Genomic DNA, 23116 nt, shown 5'->3' on the forward strand with positions numbered 1-23116 from the left:
AGTAAACTCTGGCCATTGTCTTTCAGCTCGAAAAAGTGGATTTCTACAGTTGTAGGTGTATGTATAATACAATAAAAAATCTTGAGAATAGTCATTTACGTTTGGTTTATATATTTTGTTCTTTAAACAATACAAATGATTCACATACCACATCTCTTTCAAGCAGTACAAAATACAAGAACTCTTAATTTTATTAAAACATTACATTTATAAATAACTATTGTGAAACTATTTTCACAGCATCTTTATGAACAGACTCAGAGAACTGCGTGACATAATCATAGCAAGCTATGTACATTGTAAACAATATATAACTAATCTGAGACTCACACAAACTAGTCATGACATATATTCCCTTTGACATCTATGGGGCTTACTGTAGATACTGTAGAGCTGCTTTGTACAGGTTTTCTCCATTTCTCAAAACGGTGTAAGCCCCATAGAAATATAATTCCTAGAAGGGAATTCACCATCAAAGTCAATTGGGTGTCATTGGAGACGTAGCCAGCAACAGACTAACCTTCAGAGTACATAAATATAATTTCTAGAAGGGACATAGCCCTTCAGACCACAGCAATTAGATTGCCCAGTCAGGAATTCAATTACTATGCTTCAGAGTTCCTTCACTTAGTCATCCTTCTTGTGGGGTAGAGCCGAGCTGTTATCAGCGGTTTTATAAAGCAAAGCCGATCTGTTGTCGTTAGGCAATCCTTCATTATTGTTTCCAACCTTCCCATTGATCAGAGGAGTCGATGGCGTTGTAGACTCTGCCCCCTCAGATGTGAGGTACTCGCTGATCAGCTTCTGATAGGTGGGATGGGTGGTCAGCACTCTGAACAGCTCCTCTGTAGAGATACAACAATGTAGCGTTAGGGTTGTTGACAAGGATGTGGCTCTCTCAACTTGTCTTTCCTTCAGTCCCCGCTACCCATCTCCTTGGCGCCTCAACTGTATTGGAGAAGGTCCACGGTCACTTCCGTCAGAACTTCTCTAATGGGTTTTGAGAAGGAGGCAAGGAGAGAGGATGCGGGGGAATCGAGGAAAGATTAATTGAGAAAGAGCCAGTAGTTAGGGGCAGTCGGACGATCGCTCTTCTTTGAAACAGCTTGTGTCACATGATCACAGACTTGGTTTCTGCTCAACAGCCACAAAAGGCAAAAAAAAGTTTAATAATACACCACGAATAATCAAGGTAAGTTGGAATGGGCTGAAAGTAGCTGAGGGGAGGATTAAAAAACCCATGATCTATAATAGTTCTGACTGAAAACACTTCATATAATGTATACCGGATGTGTTTAAGTACCATCTATCCAGATGTAATCAAATAGCAAAAATATAGTTATGTAATTACGGTGTAAAAAAAAAAGTACCACGTAAATAATGTGTAGAATATACATGTAACAAAAAGTTTTTTTGGTCCTCCGAAAGAAGGGTCGTGGTGGATGGGTCCCCCAAAAAATAAAGATGTTTATTTGATTAATGAAGTTGTTCATTCATTTAAATGTAAATTATGTTAATATAGATTGGTGTCTTGCGTTCAGTGGGCGCGCCTCTCCAGGACAGTTCTGAGTACAGCTCCTCTGTGTGGTATTGAGGACTCCCCACTATCGCCCCCATCAGGTCAGACACATCCACTGCAGTCAGACTGCCACGACCCTCTCTGTCATACAGCTGCAGACACACACACACAGCAGATAGTTTATATTGGGTTAAAAAAATATACTGTTTATGTAAGTATATGAAGTTAATATACAGTTTGTAAAATATTCCATTTAGAAAATACAGTACATGCATACACAGTGCATTCGAAAAGTATTCAGTCCCGTGTGGCTCAGTTGGTAGAGCATGGCGTTTGCAACGCCAGGGTTGTGGGTTCGTTTCCCACGGGGGACCAGTACGGAGAAAAAAAATGTATGAAATGTATGCATTCACTACTGTAAGTCGCTCTGGATAAGAGCGTCTGCTAAATGACTAAAATGTAAATGTAAATCTAATCCATTTTAGAATAAGGCTGTAACGTAACAAAATGCGGAAAAAGTGAAGGGGTCTGAATACTTTCCGAATGCACTGTACAAATACAGTACATAAACACATGTAAAATATACTGTATATGACCAGTTTATAGGTTAAAGCGCCCTCTTTATACCGCCTGGGTTTGTTTCTCTGTTCTTAACCTGGGTGCCAGTCTGTTCCTGCTCACTTGCCAAACATGTTGGAGTTGACACGCGCACAAACAGATCCGGGACCCAGGCTACGTACACACACTTTATAGGTTGAAATGCATAACTTCAGACCATATTTAACATGTACTCTAAACATTAACACAGGGGTTATGAATCTATTCTACACGTACACACACAAACACTGGGAGATGTACTTACAGTGAAGGCGATGTGAAGGAGAGACTTGAAGTCCATAAAGCTGGAGACAGCAGCCACACTTAGATAGATCTGTCTGAGATCCACCTTGTCATCCTGCAACGCAACGCACACTGACCACGTTTACATGCACACCAATATCCCGTTATTACTTGGGATATTCAAGAACTTTGTTTTTGAGTTGACGCATATAAAATATCAAATCCCGTTTACAATAACCCGAAAAAGCTTATATCCCGGTTATGTGAAACCAGGATAAGATGCCTGGAATATGCTGATCTTAGACGGAATAGTGTGGCACGCTCTCCATAGTCGATGTGAGTAAGACCTTTAAACAGGTCAACATTCACAAGGCAGCAGGGCCAGACGGATTACCAGGACGTGTACTCCGAGCATGCGCTGACCAACTGTCTTCAATGACATTTTCAACCTGTCCCTGACAGTCTGTAACACCAACATGTTTCAAACTGACCAGCATAGTCCATGTACTCAAGAACACGAAGGTAACCTGCCTAAATGCTACCAACCCGTAGCACTCACATCTGTAGCTATGAAGTGCTTTGAAAGGCTCACATCAACACCATTATTCCAGAAACGCTAGACCCACTCCAATTTGCATACTGCTCCAACAGATCCACAGATGATGCAATCTCTATTGCACTCCACACTGCCCTTTCAAACCTGGACAAAAGGAACACCTATGTGAGAATGCTATTCATTGACCACAGCTCAGCGTTCAAAACCACAGTGCCCTAAAAGCTCATCACTAAGCTAAGAACCCTGGGACTAAACACCTTCCTCTGCAACTGGATCGTGGACTTCCTGACGGGCCGTCCACATGTGGTAAGGGTAGGTAAAAATACATCCGCCACGCTGATCCTCAACACGGGTGCATGCTCAGTCCCCTCCTGTACTCCCTGTTCACTCATGACTGCACGGCCAGAACACCATCATCAAGTTTGCCGATGACACAACAGTGGTAGGCCTGATCAGATGGCCTATAGGGAGGAGGTCAGAGAACATGCCACTGCATGTTCTCTGACCTCCTCCCTATAGGCCATCTCATCGTTGTCGGTGATCAGGCCTACCACTGTTGTGTCATCGGCAAACTTGATGATGGTGTTCTGGCCGTGCAGTCATGAGTGAACAGGGAGTACAGGAGGGGACTGAGCATGCACCCGTGTTGATGCCAGGAGCAGGACAACAACCTCTCCCTCAATGTGAGCAAGACTAAGGATCTGATCGTGGACTACAGGAAAAGGCGGGCCGAACAGGCCCCCATTAACATCGACGGGGCTGTAGTGGAGCGGGTTGAGAGTTTCAAGTTCCTTGGAGTCCACATCACCAACGAACTATCATAGTCCAAACACACCAAGACAGTCGTGAAGAGGGCACGACAAAACCTCTTCCCCCTCAGGAGACTGAAAAGGTTTGGCATGGGTCCCGTGATCCTCAAAAGGTTCTACAGCTGCACCATTGAGAGCATCCTGACCGGTTGCATCACCGCCTGGTACGGCAACTGCTCGGCATCTGACCGTAAGGCGCTAGAGGGTAGTGCGAACGGGCCAAGCTTCCTGCAATCCAGGACCTATATAATAGGCGGTGTCAGAGGAAAGCCCATAAAATTGTCAGAGACTCCAGTCACCCAAGTTATAGACTGTTTTCTCTGCTACTGCACGGCAAGCGGGACCAAAAGGCTCCTCAACAGCTTCTACCCCCAAGCCATAAGACTGTTGAACAATTAATAAATCGCCACCGGACAATTTACGTTGACACCCCCACTTCATTTTTAACACTGCTGCTACTCACTGTTTATTATCTATGCATAGTCACTTCACCCCCACCTGCATGTACAGACTACCTCAACTAACCTGTACCCCCACACACTGACTCGTTATCGGTGCCCCCTGTACAATAGCCTTGTTATTGTGTATTGTGACAAATAAAGTTTGATACTTTCCCAATGCACTGTACTATTACATTTAACCAATATGAAAGTCAATTAGGAATATTCTGTATATTCACAGATTCCATGGATACTCGTGAACGGGATATCAAAAAGGTACATGTAAACAGCTTATCCTGAATAAGACCTTAAGCGGAATATGAGTTACTAGCCGGAAAATTGTGCGCATGCAAACGTTGTCACTGTTACACAAACAACACAGAAACAAAGTACACACAACACCAAGAAATAATCAAAGTGTACTGCACACACACACGCTTGACGCTGGTGGACAATTTTACCTCAGAGTACTTTACCTTTGAGTAGAGACCACAAATCTTAGCAGCAGTCTGTCTGTCAGTCAGTCCCATAAGAGGGACCAGCTCATCCGCAACAGCCCTCCAACCCTGTTCTGACTGACACCTGTCAATCATCTGAGTTAGTGCCACCTCAACCTCTGGCTCTCTGAGACTGAGGATGGAGAGGGAGAGATGGAAGGAGAGAAACAGATTGAAGGGGAGAGAAATGAGAAAGGGAGGTTTCTAGATGACAATTTAAGAAGCACTGCACACAAGAATGAGAGCACCTGCACAGTTACGATCAAACACAAAGCCATAGATAAATAGCCTACACATAGTGCATTCTGAAAAAGTATTCAGACAACTGGACTTTTTCCACATTTTGTTACGTTACAGTCTTAATGTAAAATTGATAAAATTGTTGTTCTCATCAACCTACAGTTGAAGTCGGAAGTTTACATTCACCTTAGCCAAATACATTGAAACTCAGTTTTTCACAATTCCTGACATTTAATCCTAGTAAAAATTCCCTGTTTTAGGTCAGTTAGGATCACCACTTTATTTGAAGAATGTGAAATGTCAGAATAATAGTAGAGAGAATGATTTATTTCAGTTTTTATTTATTTCATCACATTCCCAGTGGGTCTGAAGTTTACATACACTCAATTAGTATTTGGTAGCATTGCCTTTCAATTGTTTAACTTGGGTCAAACATTTCGGGTAGCCTTCCACAAGCTTCCCACAATAAGTTGGGTGAATTTTGGCCCATTCCTCCTGACAGAGCTGGTGTAACTGAGTCAGGTTTGTAGGCCTCCTCGCTCCCACACGCCTTTTCAATACTGTCCACACATTTTCTGCAGGATTGAGGTCAGGGTTTTATGATGGCCACTCCAATAGCTTGACTTTGTTGTCCCAAAGCCATTTTGCCACAACTTTGGAAGTATGTTTGGTGTCATTGTCCATTTGGAAGACCCATTTGCGACCAAGCTTTAACTTCCCGTCTTGAGATGTAGCTCCAATATATCCACACAATTTTCATTCCTCATGATGCCATCTATTTTGTGAAGTGCAGCAAAGCACACCCACAACATGATGCTGCCAACCCTGTGCTTCACGGTTGGGATGGTATTCTTCGGCTTGCAAGCCTCCCCCTTTTTCCTCCAAATAGAATGATGGTCATTATGGCCAAACAGTTCTATTTTTGTTTCATCAGACCAGAGGACATTTCTCCAAAAAGTGCGATCTTTGTCCCCATGTGCAGTTGCAAACCGTAGTCTGGCTCTTTTATGGTGGTTTTGGAGCAGTGGCTTCTTCCTTGCTGAGCGGCCTTTCAGGTTGTCAATATATAACTCGTTTTACTGTGGATATAGATACTTTAGTACCCGTTTCCACAACGTCCTTTGCTGTTGTTCTGGGATTGACTTGCACTTTTCGCACCAAAGTACGTTCATCTCTAGGAGACAGAACGCGTCTCCTTCCTGAGTGGTATGACGGCTGCGTGGTCCCATGGTGTTTATACTTGCGTCCTATTGTTTATACAGATGAACGTGGTACCTTCAGGCGTTTGGAAACTGCTTTCAAGGATGAACCAGACTTGTGGAGGTCTACCATTTTTTTTCCTGAGATCTTGGCTGATTCCTTTTGATTTTCCCATGATGTGAAGCAAAGAAGCACTGAGTTTGAAGGTAGGCCTTGAAAAACATCCACAGGTACACCTTCAATTGACTCAATGATGTCCATTAGCCTATCAGAAGCTTCTAAAGCCATGACATCATTTTCCTGGAATTTTCCAAGCTGTTTAAAGGCACAGTCAAATTAGTGTATGAAAACTTCTGACCCACTGAAATTGTGATACAGTGAATTATAAGTGAAATAATCTGTCTGTAAACAATTGTTGGAAAAATGACGTGTCATGCACAAAGTAGATTTCCTAACCGACTAGCCAAAATTATAGTTTGTTAACAAGAAATTTGTGGAGTGGTTGAAGAACGAGTTTTAATGACTCCAACCTAAGTGTATGTAAACTTCCGACTTCAACTGTATACCGTGCTTTCTGAAAAAGTATTCAGACAACTGGACTTTTCCCACCTTTTGTTATGTTACAGTCTTACTGTAAAATTGATTAAATTGTTGTTCTCATCAATCTACACACAGCACCCCGTAATGAAAGCAAAAACAGGTTTTTAGAAAAAATCTGAAATATCACATTTACATAAGTATTCAGACTCTTCACTCAGTACTTTGTTGAAGCACCTTTGTCAGCGATCACAGCCTCAAGTCTTCTTGGGTATGACGCTTCAAGCTTGGCACACCTGTATTGGGGGAGATTCTCCCATTCTTCTCTGCAGATCTTCTCAAGCTCTGTCAGGTTGGATGGGGTGCGTTGCTGCACAGCTATTTTTCAGGTCTCTCCAGATATGTTCGATCTGGTTCAAGTCCGGCCGACCAAAGGATGTTTAGAGACTTGTCCCGAAGCCACTCCTGCGTTGTTTTGGCTGTGTGCTTAGAGTTGTTGTCCTGGTAGAAGGTGAACCATCTCTGTACTTTGCTCTGTTCATCTTTCCCTCGATCCTGACTAGTCTCCCAGTCCCTGCCACTGAGAAAAATCCCCACAGCATGATGCTGCCACCACGCTTCACCGTAGAAATGGTGCCAGGTTTCCTCTAGACGTAATACTTGGCATTTAGGCCAAAGAGTTCAATCTTGGTTTCATCAGACCAGAGAATCTTGTTTCTCATGGTCTTAGGTGCCTTTTGGCAAACTCCAAGCAGACTGTCATGTGCCTTTTACAGAGGAGTGGCTTCTCCCTGGCCACTCTGGCTGTCTGGCCTGATTGGTGGAGTGCTGCAGAGATGGTTGTACTTCTGGAAGGTTCTCCCATCTCCACAGAGGAACTCTGGAGCTCTGTCAAAGTGACCTCCCTGACCAAAGCCCTTCTCCCCCCGATTGCTCAGTTTGGCCGGGCAGCCAGCTCAGGAAGAGTCTTGGTGGCTCCAAACTTCTTCCAGGCCACTGTGTTCTTGGGGACCTTCAATGCTGCAGAAATGTTTTGGTACACTTCCCCAGATCTGTGCTTCGACACAATCCTGTCTCGGAGCTCTATGGACAATTGCATTGACCTCATGGCTTGGTTTTTGCTCTGACATGCACTGTCATCTGTGGGACCTTTTATAGACAGGTATGCGCCTTTAGTTGGTTATTGTTATACGACTCAGCACACACACAAACAATTGATAGAACACATATGTATGACTCCACACAGGCACACAAACCATAGGTGACTGGTGGCACTTTAATTGGGGAGGACTGGCTCATAGTAATGGCTGGAACCGAGTGTACTTAACGGTATAAAAACAAAATCAAACATAGATTGATACCAATTAATTTACTCCATTCCAGCCATTATTATGAGCCGTCCTCCCATCACCACCCTCCTGTGACACACACACACACACCTCTCTTACCCGTCTTTGTGCAGCAGTGAGAGGGTTTCTCTGGCTGGGGGTTCTAGGGGGAGGGAGAGCCCCCCTAGCATTCTGGTAGGAACACGCCCCTCCATCACATGGTCTGTAGCTGGGATACCCAGAGTCCTGAAACACATAGGAGATGATACTGTTAGGCCACACACACACACCTCTCGTTCACATAAGCAGTGCCTACTACTTAAACTGCATATTGTTTACTAATCGTACTACATATTTTGTCAAAATGAACGCAGTAAGCAACAAATATCAGCATACTAGGCTGATCCTACTGAGAATGCATCATCTAATGCGCAATTCTACTAGATGAAAAGCGTAAATGATCCTGGCATTTAAACCATACTCATTCTTCTCTTCTCAAAAAGCCTACAATTTAAAACGCAAGTACAGGTATTCGTTCATAGCTGGGATTACCAGAGCCCTGACAAGCTCAAAGACGTAAACTCAGTACTGTTAGAATAACACACATACAGCAACAACAAACACACACCTCAAGAAGACTCAGCCCAAAGATGAGATACACATACATTACAGGCAGAAATTCTGTGTAAACTTACTTGGCCATGAGTTTCTGGACGTTGTCTGCATACAGGTTAGGGTCATCCTTCTCTTCCTGAGAGGGGGTGTATACTGGCAGAAACTGTAACCAAATCAGAGTAGAGGATATTAACACAGGTACTGTAGCCAATAAGAGAACATTACATTTATAGTGACAGGTAATACAGGCAATCAGAAGAGGATATTAATACTGACAGGTAATATCGCCAATAAGAGAAGAGGACATTTACACTGACAGCCAATCTGAAAACAGAACACTATCATACCTCAACAGTAACGTTAGTGTAGAGCTGAGAGCAGGTGTGCCACAGTGTCTCAATCCTGGAGGGAACAACACCCATCAGTGAAATAACATTTAGAAAAAGCTTATTTCCAATATTATAGATAATGAAGTTCAATGATTATTATATTTTTTTGATAAAATGTCATTTAGATGATGCCTTACCAGGTTGTGCCCTTGTGGGTCCAGCGCACAGTATCCTAGAAAAATTAGCACGTTTTCTTTTAAACTCACATGTGCAGACAGTACGTCATCTGATTCTGTTCGGAACACTGCATAGCCTACAGGTCACTCAGTTCAAAACACACCCTGTACAGACATGCTGTTGCGCCATTGGAGTTCCAACATGCACAAAGATTAACAACAGTGCCCTCCACTAATATTGGCACCCTTGGTAAATTTGAGCAAAATGTCTTTGCTATTTATCCTCTTGGTCTTTCATTCAAAATATTCACAACAACCAAAACTTTAATTGAAGTAAAATTATTGAAAAAAATTAAATGTGAAATAAATTACAAATATTTTTCTCCAAAATGTGTGACAATTATTGGCACCCCTAGACATTCTTATGAGTAAAATGTAACAGAAGTATATACCCATTCATATTTTACGTTTTTAAGTTCACCTGAGTGATTAGGAACACTTAACTGGTAAGCCATCCTGTTTCACTGGGGTATAAATATGAGGTGACACACAGGCCAAGTTCCCATAGTCATCCATTACTATGGGAAAGACCCGAGAATACAGTAATGATGTGTGACAAAGAGTTGTTGAGCTGCACACACCAGGAAATGGCTATAAGAAAAAAGCTCAACGGTTGAAAATGCCCATTTCTACTATCAGGGCAATAATTTAAAGCAACTGGAGATGTTAACAATCGGCCTGAAAGAGGACGTGTGTCTATATGGACCCCACGCACAGTGAGGAGGATGGTTCGAGTGGCCCAAAAATCTCCAAGGATCACAGTTGGAGAATTGCAGACGTTAGTTGGGATTTGGGTCAGAAAGTCTCCAAAACTACGATCACCACAAGTTGTTTGGGAGGGTTGCCATAAAAAAAGCCTTTGCCAACAAACACCTACATTTTGCCAAACGTTACTGGAACGTTCACTGGGACTGGGTTCTATGGTCAGATGAGACCAAAATAGAGCTTTTTGGAAACAAACACCAGAGGTGTGTTTGGTGTAGACAGAAAGATGGCCATGCAGAAAAGTACATCATCCCCCACTGTGAAGTATGGTGGTGGATCTTTGCTGTTGTGGGGCTGTTTTTCTTCCAAAGGCCCTGGACAACTTGTTAGGATACATGGTATCATAGACTCCATCAAGTACCAGCAGATATTAAATCAAAACATGACTTCCTCTGCTAGGAAGCTTAAACTGGGCCGTGGTTGGATCTTCCAGCAGGACAGTGATCCAAAGCACACCTCAAAATCAACACAAACATGGTTCAATGACCACAGAATCAAGGTTTTGCCATGGCAATCCCAGTCCCCTGACCTAAACCCCATGGAAAACCTGTGGGATGAGCTGAAGAGGAGAGTCCACAAGCGTGGACCTTGGAGAATCTGAAGGATCTGGAGAGATTCTATATGGAGGAATTGTCTCAGATCCTTTGCCATGTGTTCCCCAAAATCATTACGCATTATAGGAGAAGACTCAGAGCTGTTATCTTGGCAAAGGGAGGTTGCACAAAGTATTGAATGAAGGGGTGCCAATAATTGTGGCACACATATATTTAAGAAAAAACATATGTGTTTTATGATAATAGATTTTTACTTTAATTAAAGGTTTGATTTTTGTGAACATAAAAGATGTTTTTCTTCTTCCCCACAGCCAGTTTTCCTCATATTTACCAAGGGTGCCAATATTAGTGGAGGGCACTGTATCTATGATTAGAAAGCAAACAACATGGTATTTTCCCACAACCAGAACACACTGTAGTCCTTAATAGGAAGGGTGTTCTCAGGCCCAATTCCAATTCGTCAGCAAGTCACCTACGCTGTCTTGGAGCTGGTCTAGTGGTAGTGCTGTCATCCCAGACCATATATGCTCCCGGAGGCAGCGGTTCCTTCCACCACTCACTTTCTATTTAATCCCCCTCTCTACTCACCAGTTTGTTGGGGTAGTGCAGCAGAACTGGTTGGACTGGGACTCCAGCCAGGAAGGCACCTCGAAGGGAGAGAGAACAGTAAACCAGTCAGCTCATACCTTTCTTTCTCCCCTCCCTACGTAACACAACATGCCATCCATTTCTTTAGGTTCAGCATAAGTGACAGTTTGTTGATTTAAGCCAAGATATTCTTTGTGTGCTCACCAATACTAGGTTCATATACTATTAGAAATTATTTTAACTATTAGAATAGAAGCAAAATTGCAAACACCGCCAATCTGGCACACTAGGCAGGCTAAAGCAAAGGCTAAAAGCATTTGAAAGATTTCAAATAGTATTTGAACCAAGGTCTGGTTCTCACCACGTTTAAACTTGATGAGAATGGTGCCGTTCGTAGTGGTGCCTTCTGGGAACATCAGCATCTGAGAGAGGGAGGGGATAGAACGACCGTGATTGATGAATAGAGACAATGACAGAGATGTGAAGTGAGAAAGCAAGGGAGTTAGAAAAACCAGTCCATCAGTAAGGTTCATTAGGAGGAGAAAGAGGGAGAGAAAAAGATGGGAGGGAGGGATAAAGATTGAGACAGTGATTGATGTATATAGAGAGAAAGAAGGCGTTAAACCAGTTCTATAACAGTCGTCCATTCATCAGTAATGTTAATTGTCCTATAGTTACATCATTCTAACGTGCCTGTTAACTCAGAGTCGTCGCGCTACATGACACAAGACTCATGCAGTGAGGTTACATGTGTGTAACTGGTTGGATGTGAGCCCACGTCGCCTATGTGGTAACCCAATGTCTCAACCATAGGAAATCCTTGAACAATTGGGTTTACATGTCTCGGACAAGACTACTCCGTTGCACCTGTTACCTCCATTGGCCTAATATGACCTTTGAACACTGCTTACCTGTGGCCAGTAGCCGTTGGAGGTGAGCCTCTCTATGATTTGCGCAATAGCTTGTTTCCTGGACTCTGGATTCTTCCTATTTACCATCACTGACTGATTAAACCCCAGGAGGGCTAAAGGGAGAAAAATAGAAACCATACACAAGGCTGTTATAATGTGACAAACATAATAACATGATTATTATATTAATTAGGACACAAAAGCCACTGAAGGCCTGTGCTACTGAAGAGATAGGAAAGGGAATACGAATGGAAAAGGTAAGAGAGAAAGAAAACAGAAAGGACAGGAAAAGATAGCGGGAGAACACAAACAAGAGAAGTGATGAGGCATTAGTTTGTTTTAGGAGTTTGTCAACATTTCTCAATAGTCCCTATTCTCCAATCCCTCCCCCATCTCTCCCTCCTTTCCCAACCTCCACCCCCCCCTCATTCTCCATCTCACCCCAACAGAGTAGAATGATGTTGCCCCCAGTGTGGTATTTTATCCCCAGTGATTAAGGTTACCATTTGAGGACAGTAATCAGATACTAGATCTGTGTCTTTTATGGGCAACTTTGACCCAGTCACTCCAAGTATCCCGCATAACACTCACCCCCTATTACAGGCAGGCTCTGGTTCTCCAATCTGGACACCACCTTAGCCAACTGTGTGTGTGTGTGTGTGTGTGTGTGTGTGTGTGTGTGTGTGTGTGTGTGTGTGTGTGCGCATGTGTCCCACTCCCAGTTACCCCCACACTCACCCCCTATAACAGGGATTTTTTGGTTTTCCGAACGGGACACCACTGTAGCTAGCTGGGTTTCCGGCAGCACCAACATGTCCAGGAAGCTACTGTGAGGCGCCACCGCCAGCACGGGAGCCTCCTTACACCCCGCTCTACGACCTTTAACCCGGACCCAGAACCCCAGGAAGAAAAACGCTGCCCGGCTCAGGAACCGGATGATGGAATGTAGCAGCCACCAACGCCACCCCGCCACTATTGGCCTGGAGCGTTCCTCCTCTGACAAGCCGGCCAAACGCAGCCGGGCAATAGGCCACATCATCAGGAAGCAGAGGGTGACCAGTAAGACACGTATGGGGAAGAGGATGGTGCCCAACACCATGCCCTGTGGATTGAAGGGACATGTTAATATATGGAGAATAGTAAGTTAAATAGAGTAGCCTGCAATGTATAATATTCATTACGCACACATTCTGTCACAGGCTACAATGTATCATATTGTATCACGTAGTTCCTAGACAAGCTGCTACATGCTACAATGAATCCAGAATATAGATGCGTGCACAGTTGATAATCAACAATAGGCACATGTATGCAGACACACAAACCATTCAAATGTGTCCTCTTACCAACTTAAACTCTTACCACATTTCCTCAAGCATAATAAGACAACTCACCCGTATTCTCTGTGCCCTGGTCAGATTCAGTTTATGTATAAATGGGTGAGGGTAATCGGATGTTGCTTGGCGACTGTCCCGCCTCTCCATGGCGACTAGGCAAGCCTTGACAGACTCAATATCTGTGAAAAGTAGGTCAGACCCAACCAGATTTCAAACTAACCCTTTGAGGTTTGATGCGCGAGGTATTCACTGAATGGCGATGAATATCCCGGTGCGTCGACAGTTTAATTCCGCTGCAACTATTTGGCGTTGCGTAAAAAGTTGTGATATAAAAGTTATTAAAGTACCTCTCAAAATATAACGTTATCAAGATGCAGAGAGCCAAAACCAGTCCGAGGGATAAGAGGAGTGCGACAGTTGGTTGGATAAAAAGAAACAAAGAAACAAGTTCAAAAGTGAAACCGATCCAAGTGAAATCGAAGATGTGAATCTGAATAAAAAAATGCCAATACGTTGATTTATTGTACTCGAATACAAGGGACTTTATACGAAATGTGCGCTCGTGTCAATGCATATGGCGTAAAAACTAAGAACAACAACTCGCATTGGTGATCTTCTTCGGTGGGGTTTTAGGGCGGACTACATCCTGAAAAGTTATATTCCCGCCCACTTTTTCTTCTCCTTCCTCTTGAAAATAAAATATTCCATTGTGGGAAAGGAGGGTAGGAGAAAATAATATATAAATAACTCGAAACCCGTCCCACTCCTTCAATCACAATCTAATCATGTTAGGTGGTGGGCGGTAGCAAGCTATCTGCTTTAGTTTTCGAGATGAACGATCTGTCGAGGGAGGAGCTATTTATTCTGAAAACGTTTCCATTTGTTGGCAATGTCAATTCTCCGAAAGGTTTTCAAAATACGTACTTTCATATTCGCTAGATAGACAGGCAAACGCCACCGAGTACTAAACTGTACACCAATCAAAACTGGTGTACCATGGTACTATCTCTGCTGGTCACGTCTGCCAATCACGTTATACGTATCTAAGGTAGTAGACAATTGGTGACATCTTGAGAGCGAACTAACGTAGCAGGCGCTTGATAATATATACATTTTTTTTTTATATTGGGGGAGTAATTCATCTGCACTGTTCAGATTTGTTGAACAGTGCAGAAAACCTCCCACGACAGTTAAAAAAAACCCTAATATGATCGTCAAGCGCCTGCTATGTTATGTTAGTCTCAAGATGTCACCAGCTGTCTACTACCTTTAGATACGGATACATTGATTGGCAGAGATAGTACCATGGTACAGGAGTTTTGGCTATAACCTGATCTCTGAGCATTTCGTATTATTCTGTAGTAAATCCTAAACAATAAATTTAGTATGACATGTTACGTTTTGTATGGTATCTATTAACTTGTGGATGTCCATCACCCATTTCGTAAGATATGTTACACATTACAATTCATATTATATGTTGTGAATCTGTAAAATATACATTATGTTACCAATTTGAAAATGTATGATATATTGCAAATTCTAACCAGGTAGCTAACGCTAGCTAGCTGGCTAATGTTAGTTAGGCTAGGGCTAAGGTAAGGGGAAGGGTTAGCTAACATGCTAAGTTGTTAATTTAAATGTTAATTGTATTTTTTAATCACAGAAAGAATGAGAAAATATGGAAAAACAAATAATGAAATGTTAATTATATAAAGCAGCTTGTGTAATCATCTGACAGAGAGTAGCCCCAATCATCCCGAGCCCCAAGTAATACATTTGGGCCAGATAACTCTCACCAGAATCGGCCCAATGTCAATCCCCACATCCTAGCCATAAATAATACTGCGAAGGCGGCCCAGACTCGGGCCACATGACGTCGGCCGAGTCCGACTCTCAGCCGAGTGTCCCGACTCTCAGCCGGAATCGGCCCAGATCCACTGTGCTAGCTGGGCAAATATACTAATTTGAGTGTCCCAGATTGACTGTACTATATTACGTATAGTCTATGAGACCAGGCTGGAACAATCAAGCAAATGTGGAGGAGGAGTTAAGATGCATTGCTGACAGAGATACTTTAGAAGAGATGGGAAACGTATTAACGCCTATTGTGTAGGTTGCACATGCTACGTCAATGGGCCGCATGATGCATTCTGGGCTATTCTTGGAGTTCTGAGGTGGATGAGCGTTCAAAAGATTTTTCACAGTCTGAGCTCGTTTTTTCCCGAGTTCCCAGTTATCTTTAACGTACTGAAGTCGGAATTCTGAGATTTCCCAGTTGTTTTGAACTTGGCATTTGCAACAACATGATGCAGAATGACAAGGTGAACGCGATTGGTCGACAGTCTGCTGTGTGGGGCGTTATACAGTATGTTTCTCCATTCGTTGCCGAAATGAACCCCACAGCGGATGTCCTCATAATACCCATAAAAACTAGCAGTAAACACGGAAATGATTCCAAACCTTTTTCAGCATTTAGTTTATTCATTGTGGATTTTAGAAACACTTCAAATAAGTGTTTCGTGTAGGCTTACCCTGGCGTGACGTTTTGATAACAGTGTAAATCTCTCTCGGACAAGGTGACTTGTGTTACAATATTTGGCGCTCAGATTCAAAAATACTAATTAGCATCAAAGCAAACATCATGCAAGACTACACATCGTTGCAAGCTTCTGCACATTATCTCTAGCTGACACCTTTGCTGTCTAGCTACTAGCTACCTTGATCCAAAACTAAAATATATTTTAATTTACTGTTCCATATTTTATTTAACTAATATTTGTTTTCTTATTTATACATTTGGTCTTGTGTCTTGCACATGATTCTATACCAGTAGCAGTCAGATATTTATAATGTGCCATGAAGACTAGACTAGTTTTTACAAAGAAGCTACAGTGCATTCGGAAAGTATTCAGACCCCTTCTCCAGATTTTGTTACGTTACAGCCATATAACATTTATTAAATTCAACATTATCTTCATAAATGAAGCGGCAGGTAGCCTAGTGGTTAGAGCGTTAGGCCAGTAACCTAAAGATAAGAATAAATTCATATTTACAATGATGGCCTACGAACAGTCTGACTGAAACCTAAAGGTTGCTAGATCGAATCCCTGAGCTGACAAGGTAAAAATCTGTCGTTCTGCCCCTGAACAAGGTTAACTGCCCCAATCAGGGATTCGATCTAGCAACCTTTAGGTTTCAGTCAGACTGTTCGTAGGCCATCATTGTAAATATGAATTTATTCTTATCTGACTTGCCTAGCTAAAAAAACAAGAAAAAAAACAATACCCCATAATGACAAAGTGAAAACAAGTTTTTTTTTTTTTTAAAATGTAATAAAAATTAACAGAAATACCTTATTTACACAAGTATTCAGACCCTTTGCTATGAGACTTGAAATTGAGCTCAGGTGCATCCTGTTTCCATTGGCCATCCTTGAGTTTCTCCAACTTCATTGGAGTCCACCTGTGGTAAATTCAATTGATTGGACATGATTTGGAAAGGCGCACACCTGTCAATATAAGGTCCCACAGTTGACAGTGCATGTCAGAGTAAAAACCAAGCCATGAGGTCAAAGGAATTGTCCTAGAGCTCCGAGACAGGATTGTGTCGAGGCACAGATCTGCGGAAGTGTACCAAAAAACAATTCTGCAGCATTGAAGGTCCCCAAGAACACAGTTGCTTCCACCATTCATAAATGGAAGAAGTTTGGAACCACCAAGACTTCCTTGAGCTGGCCGCCCGGCCAAACTAAGCAATCGGCGGAGAAGGGCCTTGGACAGGGAGGTGACCAAGAACCTGATGGTCACTTTGACAGAGCTCCTCTGTGGAAATGGGAGAACCTTCCAGAAGGACAACAATCTCTGAAGCACACCACCAATCAGGCCTTTATGGTAGAGTGGCCAGACGAAAACCACTTCTCAGTAAAAGGCACATAACAGCCCACTTGGAGTTTGCCAAAAGGCACCTAAAGGAATCAGACCATGAGAAACAAGATTATCTGGTCTGATGAAACCAAGATTGAACTCGTTGGCCTGAATCCCAAGCGTCACGTCTGGAGGAAACCTGGCACCATTCCTACGGTGAAGCATGGTGGTGGCAACATCATGCTGTGGGGATGTTCTTCAGCGGCAGGGACTGGGAGACTAGTCAGGGTCGAGGGAAAGATGAACGGAGCAAAGTACAGAGAGATCCTTAATGAAAACCTGCTCCGGAGTGCTCAGGACCCCAGACTGGGGTGAAGGCTCATCTTCCAACAAGACAACGACCCTAAGCACACAGCCAAGACAACGTGGAAGTAGCTTCAGGACAAGTCTCTGAATGTCCTTGAACCCTATCGAACATCTCTGGAGAGACAGGAAAAGAGCTGTGCAGCGAGTTTCTCCCATCCAACCTGACAGAGCTTGAGAGGATCTGCAGAGAAGAATGGGAGAAACTCCCCAAATACAGGTGTGCCAAGCTTATAGCATCATACCCAAGAAGACTCGAGGCTGTAATCACTGCCAAAGGTGCTTCAACAAAGTAAGGGGTCAGAATACTTATCTAAATGTGTTATTTTATTTTTAAAAACCTGTTTTTGCTCTGTCATTATGGGGTATTCTGTGTAGATTGATGAGGAAAATAAACAATTGAATACATTTTAGACTAAGGCTGTAACCTAACAAAATGTGAAAAAAGTCAAGGATCTGAATACTTTCCGAATGCACTGCAGCTATCTACCTACCTAGATATTAGCAACATACCTTTATTTTACCAGCTCCTCTTCTGCTTCAGCCAGTGGAGATTTTTTTCTTATTTCTGACAATTATATGAACAAGGTGAAATCTATTTCAATTGATGGTGTCCGAATGCACTGCTTTATTAAAGCAATTCAGAACTAACTTGTTATGTTGCATACTCAAAAGCCTGATTAACTCATTGCAGAATGTATCCATAAGGATGAATGAATAGGCATATTTATGACAATACACCTAATCACCCATCAATCACATTGTTTTAAAGAAATCAAAATAGTAAACAATGCATACATATGCCTTTTATATGCAACATAACATGTAAACATCTGAATTTAAGTAAACATTAAATTGTTTATTCATCAATGCCACAAACCTTAGACATCGAAGAGCACCATATGAACAGTTGTTACTATCCAAGAGTGCACAGATTCTTCTGCTTTTCCCTTTTAGGAATTAGACCAGTAAAAATAACACGATGTAAAACAGAATATTATGCTTTTGTGGGTGAGTTAAAAATGGAAACTGGATGCTTAAGGTAGGTTTTATATAAAATACTAGGTCAACTCCAGCAGAATGAGAAACACTTAGACTCAAAACAAGGAAGCCATGCCTAAACGCAGCCACTGTATATCAACACCCTTCTTGTAAATTTAACAGGTCCATGTTGCTGCTGTTAATTGTAAGCAGTACATTTACCACTGCATTCAGTCTGAACCCCAGAATAAGCAGGGCAGCATTACACAGGTGACAAAAAGGTAGTAAAAACAGTACATCACAACACGTTTAAACATGTTATCAAATCAGGAGAAGGAAAGGTGAAGGAAGCAGCATAGGGAAAATGGGTGAAGGTAGGGTGGGTTTACAGAGATAAGAGAGAGTTCCAAAGTGTTGACACAAATGATAAACTAAGCAATACCATGCAACAAACTACTACACATATAAAAGAATGTACTCCACAGGCCAGTACAATAGCCTACACATGGAGGGGTACCTAATGGCACATACAGGCTGTGTGCAGCAGTTAGTGGTTATGAGATGGTTTGGCTTGGAAAGGTTTTTTCACCTGGTCACAGACAGTTGATGTGTTGTGCACTGAAGTTCACAAGCGAAGGGAAAAGGTGAGAGGAGGAGAGCACGTAGATGCGAAGGAATTATACAAAGATCAAAGTTTACATGCTATTTGCATGTGGCTGCTATGAAGGTGAACTGTGTTTGCGTGTGATTAGTTGTGTATTAATTCCGCCGATTCTGTTAAAACGTTTCTTAAACAGAACGAAACAGGGATAAACATATCTGAATTTGTCCAATAAAAACTCTTGTTTGCAACTGTTGGACTAATGATTACACCCTAGATCAGCTAGATGCAGGCAAGAGTGTGCAAGGCGGTATTGAATGTGTCACTTTCTGTCACCTTGATTACTGAAATTTGTCTACCTGTGCACCCGTTGTAAACTTTTATTCACAGGCTAGGTTGTAGCAACCTCATGGGTATAAGGAAGTAGTAGCCTAAATCTATCGATGTTACATTGAGATGAGTGAATGGAATATGAATGACAGTCATCTAATATGCTGTAATAGAAATAAGTGGCAGATATAGGGGTGGTAATGTGTGAGGTAATGGAGTCCAGGTGTTCCTCATTATGACGTACAGGTGCGTGTAATGATTGATGCCAGGTGTGCGTAATGATAGATCCCAGGACCAGTGGTTAGTATACAGTCAACGTCGAACGCTGGAGGGGAGGAGCAGGAGTAGACATGACAGTAACCCCCCCCCCCCACGCGCAGAGGGACGGACACTGAGGATGAGGAGCGGGCCAGTCCGAGCGGTGAAGGTGGAAATCACGGATGATGTTGGGGTCCAGAATGTCTTCCACTGGAACCCAACACCGCTCCTCTGGGCCATACCCCTCGAGTCCACCAGGTACTGAAGCTGACCCCCATGACGTTGGGAGTCCAGTAGAGATCTGACGGCATAGGCCAGACCAGGGGGGCGGAGGGGTGTCGTGGGGGACAGCATCAGCTAGGGGACCAGGAACCACCGGCCTGAGAAGGGAGACATGAAAAGAAGGTGAGATATGGTAGTCACTGGGAGGCTGTAACCTATACGTCACCTCATTGATCCTTCTGAGAACCTTGAACGGTCCCACAAACCGGGGACTCAGCTTTTTACAGGGCAGGTGGAGTGGGAGGTTCCTGGTAGAGAGCCAGACACGATCCCCAGGGATCGTCCATGGAAGGAATCGAGGCCTGACTCCTCAGGAACCTTCCCAGCTCCTGGATTATCCTCTCCACCTGCCCATTGGACTGAGGCCTATACCTGGAAGTGAGGCTGACTGTGACCCCGAGCTTCTCCATAAAGGCTCTCCATACCCATGATGTGAACTGGGGGCCACGGTCAGAGACGATGTCCTCCAGAAGACCATAATGCCGGAAGACCTGCTGGAATAGTGCTTCAGCAACCTGGAGAGCAGTAGGGAGACAAGAAAGATGGATTAAAGGACAGGATTTTGAAAATCTATCCACAACCACCAAAATGGTGGTGAAACTGTCAGAGGAGGGGAGATCAGTAACAAAGTCAATGGATAGGTGGGACCAGGGAAGCTGAGGCACAGGAAGGGGAAGGAGTTTCCCTGCTGGAGTGTTCCAGGGGGATTTGGTTTAGGCACATACGAAAATGGAGTTGACGTAGCGAGTGATGTCCTGCGCCAAGGTGGGCCACTAGTACTTCTCAGAAATGGATTGATTAGTGTGAGAAATACCTGGATGTCCAGCAGAGACAGCTGTTTGTGCCCAGGTCAGCAGCCGATCCCTTATCACCATGGGAACATAGATGCGCGCGGCAGGACAGTTAGGGGGTCTGGGCTACCTCTCCAAAGCCTGGCGAATGTCCACATCTACTTCCCAGACCACTGGCGCTATGACTCGGGAAGGGATTGTAGGTGCACTCTGGACAGGACCCTCTCCCGAATCGTAGAGACGGGACATCGGGCCTTTGTTCTTTGAACCTGGGCGATAGGTCAGCATGAAGTCAAACCTTGTGAATAAAAGGGCCCACCTTGCTTGGAGCGGCTTCAGCCTCCCCGCTGTCCGTATGTACTCCAGGTTCTGATGGTCAGTGAGGGTGACGAATGGTTCCTTGGCGCCCTCCAGCCAGTGTCTTCACTCCTCTAATGCCAACTTCACAGCCAGGTGCTCTCGATCGCCAACGTCGTAATTCCTCTCTGCAGGGGACAGTTTCTTAGAGTAATATGCACAAGGATACAATTTGTGGCTGATTTGGTAGCCTAAGTAGGAGACAGTCTTCTGATGAAATTGGCACTTTTAAGCCTTGACGAACGGGTAGTTAGCCAGGAGGCATTCCAGGACTGCTCGAACGTGAATGATGTGATCCTCCAGGGTAGCCAAGTAGACCAGGATGTCGTCGATATACACAACCCCGTCGTCTGAGCATGTCCCTGAACACCTCGTTAATGAATGTCTGGAACACTGACGAAGCATTGGCTTAACCAAATGGCATCACCAAGTACTCGCAGTGACCAGACTCTTGGATGTAATCCTCCATTGCCTGGGTCTCAACCACCGACAGGGGGTAGATGCGTCTGCTCGGAGGCACAGACCCTGCCAGCAGGTCGATGGCACATTCCCAGGGGCGATTAGGGGGAAGACAGGTGACGTGGGTCTTGGAGAATACCTCCTTCAAGTCCTGGTATACCTCTGGGATGTTGGGCTGAAGGCTAACCACAGGACTCTCAACCGACGTGGCACCACAGGGGATGGGGAAGCAGGTCCTCTGGCATTTGGGTGACCAGTCTGATTCTCATCCGACTATGAGATGGTGGGGTTATGGCGTTGAAGCCGAGGGTGATCTTGTGACCTGGTGCACTGGTGATGAAGAAGATGTTCTCCTGATGAATGGACTCCGTGGTGAGAATGAGTGTGATGGTTCCGGATCTTAGTGGCCGATTATCAAGGGCTTGAACCGGGAAAGGAGAGCGGGTATGAGATGTTAACCTCTTACATCTAGACGTTCCGCTAGCGGAACACCTGCTCCAATATCCAATGATAGGCGTGGCGCGAATTACAAATTCCTCAAAAATACAAAAACTTCCATTTTTCAAACATATGACTATTTCACAGCATTTTAAAGACAAGACTCTCCTTTATCTAACCACACTGTCCGATTTCAAAAAGGCTTTACAACGAAAGCAAAACATTAGATTGTCAGCAGAGTACCCAGCCAGAAATAATCAGACATCCATTTTTCAAGCTAGCATATAATGTCACAAAAAACAAAACCACAGCTAAATGCAGCACTAACCTTTGATCTTCATCAGATGACACACCTAGGACATTATGTTATACAATACATGCATGTTTTGTTCAATCAAGTTCATATTTATATCAAAAACCAGATTTTTACATTAGCATGTGACGTTCAGAACTAGCATTCCCACCGAACACTTCCGGTGAATTTACTAAATTACTCACGATAAACGTTCACAAAAAACAAATTATTTTAAGAATTATAGATACAGAACTCCTTTGCAATCGAGGTGTCCGATTTTAAAATTAGCTTTTCGGTGAAAGCACATTTTGCAATATTCTGAGTAGATAGCCCAGCCATCACGGCTAGCTATTTAGACACCCACCAAGTTTAGCCCTGACCAAACTCCGATTTACTATTAGAAAAGTTTGATTACCTTTGGTGTTCTTCGTTAGAATGCACTCCCAGGACTGCTACTTCAATAACAAATGTTGGTTTGGTTCAAAATAATCCATTGTTATATCCAAATAGCGGCGTTTTGTTCGTGCGTTCAAGACACTATCCGAAGTGTAAATAAGGGTAACGCGCATGACGCATTTCGTGACAATTTTTTTTTCTAAATATTCCATTACCGTACTTCGAAGCATGTCAACCGCTGTTTCAAATCAATTTTTATGCCATTTTTCTCGTAAAAAAGCGATAATATTCCGACCGGGAGTGGTGGTTTTCGTTCAAAGATAAAACATGGAGTCCACTCGTGCACGAGCCTGAGTCTCACAGTACTGTGACCAGCCACTATCCAAACGTGCTACTTT

At 43.4% G+C, this 23116-nt stretch overlaps 1 protein-coding gene across 1 annotated transcript; it reads right to left on the reverse strand.

The window, feature by feature from the left end:
- Positions 1–94: 94 nt before the first annotated feature.
- Positions 95–13906, reverse strand: plcg (1-acyl-sn-glycerol-3-phosphate acyltransferase eta). Its single transcript, NM_001141753.1, is given in 13 exon segments — positions 95–845; positions 1536–1671; positions 2382–2474; positions 4641–4794; positions 8087–8212; positions 8662–8744; positions 8929–8983; positions 9108–9142; positions 11054–11112; positions 11415–11475; positions 11965–12077; positions 12703–13066; positions 13359–13906. Coding segments are annotated over 13 exon segments (1587 nt in total). The 5' UTR covers positions 13449–13906; the 3' UTR covers positions 95–627.
- Between the last annotated feature and the right edge of the window lie 9210 nt (positions 13907–23116).

The sequence above is a fragment of the Salmo salar genome, chromosome ssa07 (assembly GCF_905237065.1).
Source record: "Salmo salar chromosome ssa07, Ssal_v3.1, whole genome shotgun sequence".
In the NCBI taxonomy this organism is placed as follows: Eukaryota; Metazoa; Chordata; class Actinopteri; order Salmoniformes; family Salmonidae; genus Salmo; species Salmo salar.